This window comes from Pogoniulus pusillus, chromosome 6 (genome assembly GCF_015220805.1).
Source record: "Pogoniulus pusillus isolate bPogPus1 chromosome 6, bPogPus1.pri, whole genome shotgun sequence".
Lineage (NCBI taxonomy): Eukaryota > Metazoa > Chordata > Aves > Piciformes > Lybiidae > Pogoniulus > Pogoniulus pusillus.
The window spans coordinates 13087511-13099690 of NC_087269.1; the positions used below are offsets into that span (position 1 = coordinate 13087511).

A 12180-nucleotide genomic window follows, 5' to 3' on the forward strand; every position below is an offset into this window, starting at 1 on the left:
AGAGCTGGTAGCTGAAATAATTAGGGTTTGGGGATTTTTATGGCAAGTTGGGCTCCTTGAGATCTCACACAGTCTTTCCCCCAACCTTGGCTTTCCCCTCCCCCTTTTTATCATGCTAGCAATTTCTCAGTTACACATGTACCAGGAATCTGTTGCTGCTTTTTGGCTGTCTTGATGACATTCTGCAAGTCAAAAGACAGTGACAAGTCAAATGGACAAGGCCACCAGTATAGCTTGCCCCCCCCCCCCCCATACTGTTAAACTGATGGGTCCAGAACTGAGTTCCCCATTGTAAATTAGTCTTTTGAACTGCATTTTTGGAGTTGTTTGTCAGAATTTAGGAACTTCTTAGCCTGTCGCATAAACACCTCTTCTTCTGGACAATGTGAGAGTAAGAGCTGTCCTCACCTCCCTTGTCCCAATAAAAAGGAAATGTTTACTGGTTCTTATTTTGAAATGGGGACAACTGTAGTAGCTCCTAACATGCTTCCAGTGTATTGAAACAAAAACCCCAAAACAGTAAAAAAAAACCCACCAGTTAACCCTTGAAGATTATTTCCAGAATCCCAAACCAAGTGTTTGCACCTCATTTCATGGAAGGGGGAGGGAAATACTTTTACCTTATTGGTTGAAACTTGATAAGCTTCTCCTTAGGCTTCTGCCTCATATTCATTTGCTAAAAAATGTTACCTCTAGTTATACTTTAGATGTACCTTTATTTGAGCCCTGTACTCTTTTCCTATGGAGTATTTTTTGCCTATTGTTGTTTTCCTTAATGCTATTCCAGGGTAACAAAAATAAAATGCTTGTAGCAACTTGCATGTGTTTGCTAAGCTCAATCTCTGTGAGTTGCCTGTTGGTCTTCTGGGGATCATTAACAGCTGCAAAGCTAAATACTTTTGCAGGTCTGAGGCTCAATAAGTCAAACTGACTCTTGGTATGCACTCCCTGTTGTATTGGGATAAGCTCAGAGCATATCTTATTCTGAGGTCTTAAAATTGGATCACTACAGATCAGTTTCATAAGTTCTGCAAGTCTCCTAAAGCATAAACATTAACTGGATAGTTCTTATGATTTTAACTGAGTCCCCATCATGCCAACACCACTCTTCTGAAAAACTGAAGTGTTTCTTTCAAAGCTGTATTGACTAACTTTCATCTTTCTGATTTGACTCTTTTCTTGTTTATCTAATTACTTTCTCTTTCCACGCTGCCCTCTTCTTGGATTTCAAGTTTGGATGTCCAGTTTGTCTGAGACTCCAAAAAAGAGTGTTGCTCAAGGTAAATTCCTGTGACTTGGTGTTCTGCATGCCACTAAAAGAGTTTGTGGTTCAAAGTATGTGTGGTTTTGGAGTTGTCTTGAGTGTAACCCTCTGGCAGTGGATATATGGAATCTGTTACCTACTTGGATATTGGTTTTTCACAATGTAAAATTTCTGATAAGGAACAACTTTGCTTTTCTGACCACCTCACCTTGGTGTTGCTGCTAGCAGTAGATAGTAGTTGCTGTCTTGTGTCTGTATTGTCCAACTCAAAGCCACGTTCCAAAGCATCTTTCCTTCTTGCGGTGGATTGACCCCTGGCCACAGCTATGTACTTGCATAGCTGCTTTCTTGCTATTCCATGTGGAATGGAGGAGAGAGGAGGAGCAGGAATGGCAAATCTTGTGTGTTGAGATAAAGGAAACGTGACTACATGTGCCTTGTTCTTTTGCTTTTCTACAGTAAGTAGAGTTTTATATGAAAAACATGGGATTCTGAGGAAGATGAAGATTTTTCACAGGAGCGTCAGACTTCTTATCACAAGGACTTGGGAAGAAGGAGGGAGTGGAGAAACAACTTCTAGGTGAGGTGTCAGGGTCTGAGGAGAAAGTCTAATACAAGGTGAAAACGGTAGTATAAGGAATTGGGATTTCTGAGTACCCAGTAGATCTCTTCTGCAAACAAGAAATACCAGAGAAGAGGTTTTTTACTTCCTTCGGGCTTAGGAAGAAGGATCATGAGCTGCAGACTGGGTCTGTACAGGATGTCACCCTGTATGTGATGACAAAGTCACCCAGATGATTAAGGTCACACATAGGTCTCAAGGCAAGGAAAGATGGAAATACTCCTGCTGTTTTCCATCGTTGAGCTGATAAATACACAAGTTCATGCTCTGTTTAAAGTATGTGAACAAATTCCCACCATCCTCAATGGATGAGTGCTTGCTTGTCTGAGATTCTTTTGTGAGCAAGATTGCTGTGATTTCAGCAATGCTGTCCTTGACAGAAGTTGGATATACCCCTGCGGGTGTTCTGCCTAATCTTAGCAGAGTAGGTCTAATTTCAGGGTGGTAGTTGCATATAAAAATGCAGAAATATCTGAAGCATTCAGTCACAGGAGCCTAGCAGTTGATAATCCATCAGAGAGTTCAGACAGAGAAATTAAATGAGAGTAAACAGGAGTGAAACATGTTGAAGAGGAGACAGAAGTAGTAATGTATCTTGGGAAGAATGACAAGAAGTCCTCAGATTACCTGGCTAGGGGGTGAGGTTGGGTTTCTCTGACTCCCTGCATCTGTAGGGGCTGTTTTGTGTTGCTATATGTAAAATGACAAGTTGACTGCCAAGGTTTTCATCCTTCTTGAAGGGCAAGGAAGTGAAGTCTTTAACTAGGAGTCAGCAGAAAGGAAGAAAATAATATCTGTTAAACAAATGTTGCTAGTTCAGCTTAGGGGGAAAAAATCTATGCATGATGATAGGGCTAATGTTGATATGTAGTCCTGCTCAGAAGTCCTCTGGGACCTCTATTTTCCACCTCAAAGCCTTTCAGTTTTACTTCTTATCCAAATGGACCCCAAGTTTCAAACACAGTGATTCTTCAGTAGAAGTACTCTTGACCTGCCATGGCCTGTAGCCTAATGTGGCAGACTGATGGAGCAGGCCTGGATTTGAATATGATCTTTCCCCACATAGCACAGCTGTGTCCTAGGCTGGGGTTTGGAAACTAGGCAGGAAACCAGGTTCATACTGCCTAAGCTCTAGCTGAAGGCATGAACCTGCTCCATGCCATGGGAACACTAACCAAGGATCGCAAGTGGTTTAATTTCCTACTCTGGAAAAAAACCAGGTGCCATGCAGGTGCTGTGTGGGGCATGAATTTGAATTACCCTAGTTGCTGTTAATTCCTTGGCTAGTGTGCTTCTCACCACGTGGAGTAATGTGAATGTGTTACGCTGCTGAGCGGGACTAGGGTAAATGCCAGAGCACATAGGTGACTTCAGCCTGGTGGAAGGCCTTGACTAGCAGCTGTGTGAAAATCTCCAAGCAGTTTAACAGATTTGTGTGCAACATACTTAAGTATTCCTAACTGTTGTTACCTGTAACCTAGTTGGTTGGAGTTGCTGTTCAGAGAGCCAAGTTTCTGAGGAGGAGTGGAAAGAGGACTCGATATTTTTTTTTTTTCCCCTTTCACTCTCCTGTCTCTAATTTTTCTTGGCTCTATCTTTAAAACCTAGCAGACCAAAAATAAAAATCCCAAGACTAACAAGCTCTGCTTGGCAAAGGCCTGCACTGAATTTCTCCATGCATCAGGATTTTGTTGGAAGTGCTGGTGAGGACCATAAAGAAGGAAGAACTGAACTGAAATGCTCACTTGAGAGAGCCTGCCATGTACTATGGGCCAAACCTGTTCCCAACAAACTCTCTGTGGGGACTGTGTTTTGCTGCTGTATTTAGCTGTGTGTCAGACAGACATTTCGGTGCTGGAAGGTACATGCTACCTTAAAGCTGTACCTTGTCCCAGGGGCTTGAAGCTCAGATTTTGGTTCTCAGAAGCACTGGAAAACACACCTTATGCTGGGGAATGAATCAAGTTGTCAGGTTAATATTCTGGTGCTCTGATTACTGGTCATGTTCCCTTCTTGGTGGTAATACATGCTGCTAGCTTGGGCTCCCTGTAACTGTATGTAGCAGCAGCCCAAGAGGGAGTTTGTGGCCAGCAGAACGAGAGAGGTTATTCTTCCCATGTACTCAACACTGGTCAGACCCCACCTTGAGTACTGTGTCCAGTTCTGGGCCACTCAATTCAAGAGAGAAGTTGAGGTGCTGGAACATGTCCAGAGAAGGGCAGCAAAGCTGGTGAAAGGCCTGGAACACAAACCCTATGAGGAGAGGCTGAGGAAGCTGGGGTTGTTTAGCCTGGAGAAGTGGAGGCTCAGAGGGAACCTCATTGCTGTCTACAACTACCTGAAGAGAGGCTGTAGCCAGGTGGGGGTTGGTCTCTTCTCCCAGGCAACCAGCAAAAGAACAAGGGGACACAGTCTCAAGTTGTGCCAGGAGAGGTCTAGGCTGGATGTTAGGAGGAAGTTGTTGGCAGGGAGAGTGATTGGCATTGGAATGGGCTGCCCAGGGAGGTGGCAGAGTCACTGTCCCTGGAGGTGTTCAAGAAAAGACTGGATGAGGCACTTAGTGCCATGGTCTAGTTGACTGGCTAGGGCTGGGTGCTAGGTTGGACTGGATGATCTTGGAGGTCTCTTCCAACCTGGTTGATTCTATGCAGCTCATGGAGTTACCATCAATACCAGATTTCTGTATATCTAACCAGAAGGACAAGAAAGAATAGAGTTCTAGCTGCTCTAAGCACTGAGGAGTTGAGGAAGGTATATGGATGGATGTTCACTTTTGGAAAAACTTCTGGTATGTTAATTCTGGTTGCTAACCTGGGGTGAGAGAGTTTACATGCTGACCTGGTTGTCGTCACTGGGTGCATGGTGTTCAACCTGGTTTTATTCATGAGCATTCTTTGGGATTTGGACCAGATTTTAGGCCAAACTTCTCTGGCTTTGGGTCTTCTGAATGACTTAAGCAATAGGATCCAGCCCCTTCCCTTTTTGCTTCCAGTCCTCTCTGCCTAATAACCAGTATCTCCTCCTTCTGAAACTCTTTTCTGAAAACAAAACAGAATCCATTTGTTCTTTGTAAAAGAACTCGGCTCAGGAAAGAGCTGAGGAAATGATAGTGTGTTAATAACCCAACTAATGGATTTACACAGATACTTACTTTCATCTATAATGAAGAAAAGGGATTTTCACCAATACTGTTTTACTGTGAAGGTATAGAGACTGAACTGGACTTGTACTGAATTCCTTTAGTTACCATAAGTGGTGCTGAACTTCTGTCTCTGTCTCTAAAGCTTTGTGGCTCAGGATTGCTGTCCTCAGAGTTTCTGATCTCTCAAGTTAAACATTGCTAAGACTGAAGGTATTCCTGTGTCAGAAGGGATGGGTATGAATCTTTTTTTCTGTTGCCTCAAGCTCTGAGTGAACTTTTACCTCTAAAAATAATTGATGTGCAAATATAGCCTGAATTTTGGTAAGTGGGTAGGGGGCTGAAAAGAGCAGGAGTACCCAGGAGATGAGCCAAAAGCCCTGATGGTTTGTTTTGGTCATATTAAGAACACAACCAAAAAAAAACCCAAAGAAATTAATCCAAAACAAATAAAACCCCCTGGACAGAAGAGTGGTCCTAGGCTTAGAAAGATGGGTTTTGATCTGAACTCTTATTTTCCCCAAGGAGATTTCTGGGAGGCTTCATCAGTCTCATCCCACTGCTTGCTCTAGGTACTTGCTCTAGGTTATTTTAGGAACTGCTTTTCTGAGACCCCTGTGAGGTTGTGAGCTCTTGTGTGATCTCATGTGCTTTGCATGGTAAAGCCTGCTTTTTAGCTTGTGTGAAATAGACACATAGCCCAATTCTAAGGTAAACCTAAGCTCTCTGTCTTAAAATACTTGGGGATAGGTCACTGGTGGAAGGCTCAAAGGAAACATGCAGTTTTAATGTGGTTTATTTATCCTAGTGATGTGGTCCTTCTGATAAGAAAGAGGTAAAGTTCATAGGGGGAGAACACCTTGTATTTGGAGCTAGGCAGATGATTGTTATGAGGGAACAGACAGATCTGAGGATTTTAAGTAGTCTTGCTGCTACTTGCTGTTGAAACTGGCTTTAAAAAGAAACCACAGCTCTAGATCCAAGCTACCACAGTTACTCCTCCCTATGCTCAGAGAAGCACAAAGCTCTGACTTTGTCCTATGGGAAACCGTGGCACTTGGGGATGCTTTCTGGTAGGTGTGTCTCACACAGATGATGCATGTCCTCAGCAGTTGTGCCCAGGTTGGAAGAGCTCAGCTACCTGGCAGTTGGTTACTCAGCTGTGAATCATCTTTGTGGTGTTCACTGACCGTTTCTGTGGTTTTGGCTGCTTCTGCATAACTTCCACTGACCAGCCCAGTACTAATTCATTTAGTCTGAATCTGTAAACACTTGATTGATAATCACAACAGGGCAATATAAAAGCCTGTGTGCTGCGTGGATTAAAAGAGTAGACATGTTTATAGTCTGATAACAACAGAGTACTCTGGCAAAGATCATGAGTTTTGGATTTCCATATCCAGATTATTTTATTTTTGGAGTCCACTTGGTGGTTTTGATATTTGGCTATTGCAACACCATCATAGGTCTTAGATGTTGCAACACAGGAGGAGGAGGAGGAAGACGACGTTGCTCTACACTCCTCTTTAGGAGGCTTTTACAGTAGTTTCTGGTTTCTGAGTACAGCGGGAGGAATGATGTTCCCTCCCTGCTGCCTGGTGAGGGGGATAGGGTGCAACTGTGTCACTTAATAGTGCCCAGCTGTAAGGGGCACAGACAAGCTCCGATGACATTTCTGCCCAGCCCCACGAAGGGAATCGCTGAGGTGAGGAGCTGGAGGATTGTAAAGTGGAACCCTATGGAGAGGAGGAGGGGTATCCTCAAGACGTTAACCAGGAAACGGACTCGAGGCAAAAAGAAATGGAGAGGCAAGCAAACTCTTCAGCCAGTCATCTGTCGTGTGCTCTGCTTTGGGGTGGGCTTGCAAGTTCGAGCTAAACCACAATACTAATTTCGCTTTTTTGGGGGGAGAGAGGAGTGGGGAACTTGGCATATCAGCTTTATCCTATCCTCTGCTCTCCTGGGATGAAGAGGTTTTAAAAATGGGGCTGCAGTGTCGGGCTGCATTGCAGTGTGCATATGAGCTTGCTGGGGAACTTGTATCGCTGGGCACCACTCTTCTCTGCCATGCTTCACACTGAGCAGGCTTTTGTTCTTGAATGCCATGCTGTGTCCTGTGTTACAGACTTGACCTAAACTAACTGGCAGGGTTGGAGAAACACCCACAACAGTGGCTGTAACTGATGCTGTGCTCTCGGTCTTGCCTTTTGTGGTGGAAAACCTGCAGAGTGACATAACATACCAGTAATATAGTGGAGGACGAGCCCTATGAGGAGAGGCCGAGGGAGCTGGGGTTGTTGAGCCTGGAGGAGGCTCGGGAGTGACCTCATTGCTCTCTACCTGAAGGGAGGTTGTAGCTAGGTGGGGTCTGTCTCTTCTCCCAGGCAACCAGCAACAGAACAAGGGTAGGTATAGGCTTGATACTAGGAGGAAGTTCTTTACAGAGAGTGATTTACCATTGGAATGGGCTGCCCAAGGAGGTGGTGGAGTCACCGTCCCTGGAGGTGTTCAAGAAAAGACTGGATGAGGCACTTAGTGCCATGGTCTAGTTGACTGGCTAGGGCTGGGTGCTAGGTTGGACTGGATAATCTTGGAGGTCTCTTCCAACCTGCTTGATTCTGTGATCCTGAGTATGCTTCTGCTGTACCTGAAGGAAGTAGAGTAACCACCTAAATCAGGCTGCCCAGACAATCTTTAAGTCTTTTCATCATTTGGATTCTTTCCTCTCTCCTGTTTTCTTTCTTCCTTTGTTGTTACCCAAGTCTTTCCCACTGTGCAGTGCCAAACCCTGAGTAAGTGTTGCTTTGGGAGTCACGGGAACCCCACCCATCTCCAAAGGGTGCTGTAGCTGTAGATGAACAAGTTTATTTGACGCTGGTGACTTCCTAGACCAATGAATTCTGCTTTTCTGGCCTTAACAGGAACCCTGTAATGCTTATACAAGCTTCTGTCAGGACAATCTCTTAACTGTGTATGTTGCACCAGCCTCTGTAGTGACAAAGCAATCCTCCTGCAGTCAGTACCTTACCCAAGGCAGGAGGGAGCATTGTACAGAAAACAGCACCATAAAGTCCCACTGAGTAGGAGTACAGATATAGCCTATCTTGTCAGACTGTAAACTATTTTATGTGTTGGAGCTGGAGTTGTGGAGGTGGATTTGAAGTGCTGCATCTCCAGGATTCCTGGCGAGGGCACTCCCTTGGCACATAATCTATGGCTTGGCCTCAGTGGCTGACAGTGATGTGTTTGCCAGCCTGCACTCCAGCCAGGTCCTGTCCTTGGTCCCAGGAGTGATATACACTTCACGTGAATACCACTCCTGCCACCAAGCCAAACCTGTCTTTTGTGGTTTTTTTTGCTTACTCTACTCCTATGAAAACTGTTTAGGAGATTACAGGAAAGAAGTTATTTAGGGTATCTATTTAGCTGGTGGCTTCCTGCACGTCCCCTGCTCCCTTTGTCACGATTTAGTCCTTCCTTTTGCCTTTCCACACACTGAATTCTCTGCTGATGCACATTCATGAACATAAGAGCATAATGGCTTTTGTTTCTCATTAGAGAAATTATATTTATCTTAGGAATACTAAAATGAATTGGAGCATATAGGTGTTACTTGTATAAATAGGTTGAAGAAAGATGATCATTCTGCTCCTCCCTGGACTGTGTGGGTATTGGTGTGAAGCAAGGAAAACCATCTCATCACACTCTAGATAACCCAAGTAGCAATGGTTTAAATCAGAACACACAAGTCAAGCTGATTCACCATGAACAGAAACAAGATACTTATTTGGAATGAACAGCTATGGTGAAAATTACTACACACTTCAGCAATGTCAGTTCATGGTCTTCTCCCCCATTCCTGTTACTGGCTGTGGTTCAACTAACTACAGAAATTTTTAGAGGAGGTGACTCCTCTTTTAAAAAAAATCACCTCTGTAACCTGAGGAGAGTCAGAGGCATGCTCAGGGAGCAAGGAAGTCTTCTGATATTCTGAGTTTCTTAACTCTGGTCCAAGGGGAGACATTGTGATAGCATTTCCTTTCAGGAAATGGGTGAATTAATTGCTTCTTGTTCTAGAATTTTCATTTCACAGGATGCTGTTTCGATGGCTGATGCATTCTTTACATCTTTCTTGGCAGGGATGCTAATTATTTGTCTGCAGAATCACTCAGGCCAAATGCATATGAGCATGCTGCATTTGAATATACACTGAGCATCCTGTGCTTGGCTGTCAGTCCCCTGACTTGTCTGGTGGACAGTTTCAAATCCTGCTGCTTCCTTCCCATCTCTTGTAGCCAATTTGTCATCAGAGATTCAGGAGACCTGGAGTCTACTCCCAAAGTGTCAAGTGAAATGGGACTTTCAGCAAGTCATACATCTGCTTCTGTCTCCCCTTTCTATCTTTATCTTAATCTAGAGAGATGAGAACTGCCTCTTAGTATGTAAAATGTATAATAATGCTGTTGGCCCGAACTGTGCTGCCCTAATACACATTGCTGTGATTCAGAAAATCGGTGGTGTAATTTTGCCTTAAGGCATGCGGGCTCTTAGAAGTTGTGTGCGCTTTTCGTGCTGGTCTGGCACTTTGGAAAGTGTGTAAATGAGGGCAAATTAAGAAACACTGATATTCTAAAAGATTTTGTAGGTTTTCCAGGCAGAGCACCACCAGTCCGTACCTGGGCTTGGAAGAGCAGAGGCTCCATTTGCACTGTTTATGTTGCACAAGAGAGCAGGGATGTGTCTCCTACGACAAGCAGCAGTGCAAGGAGGGCTCCCTCCACATCTGGCCCTGCAGCATGCCCGTCTCACAGCTCCGCCCCAAAATGAATGATTTTGGTTTGGGGGTGGAAAAGTCAGAAATCAAATAAAGCAAAGGAATAAGCTCCAGAAGTGAGGGGGAAGGGAGGCGAACGGTTATTTTGCACCTTTTTTCACCCATTTGTGTGAGAGGCTGCTCTCATTCATAAATTACGCTGACAGTTGAAAGCCCTTGATACGAAAAGAAACCGAACGGCTGGAGAGATTGGCTCCAAGGGCTCCAAAAAGGCGCTGAAAGGCGATGGAGATGGAGAAGCTGCAGTGCGCTGTGCCCCTGTCCCGTTCGGGGCTGCTGTGCCGCAGGGAATGCGGAACTGTGGAGCTGGCGGGGGGCACGCAGGGGGTGGCTGTGTTTAAGCAGGGATCTGGCGCTATACTTTTTTTCTTCTTCTGTTTCAAGTAAACACTCTTCCCCGCCCTCCCTTCTCTCCCTCCACCCCACCTCCCTCTCTTTCAGTCCCGCTCATGTGTTTCTATTTAAGGGCTGCAGTGCAGACGAATATGATTGGCATCTACAGCCCCCTCTTGACTTTCAGCTCAAGCTTTTAGAGTGGAGAAAGAGCTGAGCCGCCAAGGGGAGAGCTGGGTTTTTTGTTTGTTTGTTTTAGGGTTTTTTTTTAATGTGTGTGTGGGTTTTGTTTTGTTTTGTTTTTTCTTTGGGCTAACTGGGGGGATGGCTCAGTTGTGGATCTATGCTGCTTCTGCTGAGGACTCCTCTCTCTGAATGGGAGCAAGGATTGTGGAAATCATGTTGGGAAGAGATTTATTTCCAGCATCCATCATGAAACTTTGCAACTAATTCGCTGTTTTCGGCTCCTCTTCATATTTTTTTTTCCTCCCCTTTTTAATTTTTCTTCTCTCCAATGTCCCTCTGTGCTGCTGAGCTGTGGGCCAGAGGAGGCTGTTTCTATATGGCCAGCCATTTGGAGATATGCTGTGAGCCAAGGTTGTTTGCTGATTCGCTTGGCTTTAGTGACAAGTTGGCCTGTTGTGAATCAGATGGACGGAGGTCGCTTTCAAGGAGCCATGGCTGGAAGCTGGCTTACAGCTTGCTTTTTCCCTTCTCCAGGTGCTGATGCTAGCTCTGAACCCATGATCCTGGAGCAATATGTGGTGGTGTCCAACTATGAGAAGCAGGAGAACTCTGAGATCAGCCTCCAGGCTGGAGAGGTCGTGGATGTCATCGAGAAAAACGAAAGTGGTAAGACATGTTTGCTGTTTTTTCTCTCATCCACTGGTCTGATTTTTGCATGTGTTCCTCCTCTTTTGGTTTCCTCGTCACTGCTTCTGACCGTACGTTAGCTCCATCTGGTACAGTTACTATGTCTGGCTGAGGATGTTGAAATTTCTCAGTGTTGATTTGGGCTGGGGGCCAAATATTGCCTTCTACTGTAAGAATGTTTCATAGGTTTTGTGCATTAATTAGCCAAAGTACGTTAATGGAAAATGAAGGTGAAGCAGAGAAAGATCTGCAGCTAATGAAAGTGATGTATAGTAGGCTGATAGAGCTGCCCTGTCTCAAATCTCTGTCAGCATTTCCATTACTAATTCCCTTTTTGGCGGATTTATAACATGAGTGTTTAAAAATTGCTTGGGATGAAATTTGGCTTGACAGCTTAGCCCATGGCCCAGACCTCAGGAGGGAGGGGAGAGAATGTGCGCAGATAAATACGTGGCTATGCACAGTTTCAAACCTGCTTGCAGAGTTGTTAATTGGCGGATTTTGAGGGAAGGAGGCAGAGGCTGCCATCTGAAAGCAAGATGAAATCCCTTCTTCTGCCGTCTGTGGAACAACCAGCTTCCACTTGGAAAATGAGATTTTGGCAAGTGTTTGCATAGATGTCTTTTGTATGCTTTAACTCTTGTATGCCTGGGTGCTTTGAGTCAGGCTGTACAAATGTAGGAGGCTGTATATGAGTGGCTGGAGTGGCTTAGCAGATGGTTTGAATAACTGCCTGTCTTCAGCAGCTCCCCTCCTCCCCTTCAGTGATCCTTGCGTATTAACCCGGAGCTGTTGCCCAGGACTGTTTTCCAGCCCACTTGTGACTTGTGTGTCCTCGTCCAGAGGAGCTGCTGGCGTTTGGAGCCATTCGAGCAAAAGCTCACATCATTGGTAGTTCTACTCTCAGAGTTCTCGTGGCTAGCTGGCTCTGGAGAGTTCTGGACACACCAGAGCTTAGGGAAACCAGAGCACCCCTGATCTGGGACTCGAATCTATCTTCCAGAGCTTTGAGTCAGGTTATCCAGAGCGATGACCGTGCATTTGTTTTGTTTTGATTTTCTCCTTATAATGGAGTGGTAATTTCTCTGCTATATGAAAGCCTAAGGCTCGAAGTG

The 12180-nt window shown here is 44.9% G+C and overlaps 1 protein-coding gene across 6 annotated transcripts in view; it reads left to right on the forward strand.

Moving 5' to 3' along the window:
• The window catches only part of SH3PXD2A (SH3 and PX domains 2A), a 285081-nt gene that overhangs the window by 194207 nt on the left and 78694 nt on the right, over window positions 1-12180 (forward strand). For 4 of the 6 annotated variants that reach the window (XM_064144446.1, XM_064144442.1, XM_064144444.1 and 1 more), the window contains 2 exons: window positions 1233-1280; window positions 10913-11044. In XM_064144446.1, coding sequence (XP_064000516.1) covers window positions 1233-1280; window positions 10913-11044 — 180 coding nt within the window. Of the gene's footprint in view, window positions 1-1232; window positions 1281-5775; window positions 5783-10912; window positions 11045-12180 lie in introns of all 6 variants that reach the window. The other 2 variants (XM_064144447.1, XM_064144443.1) reach the window with 2 other exon arrangements.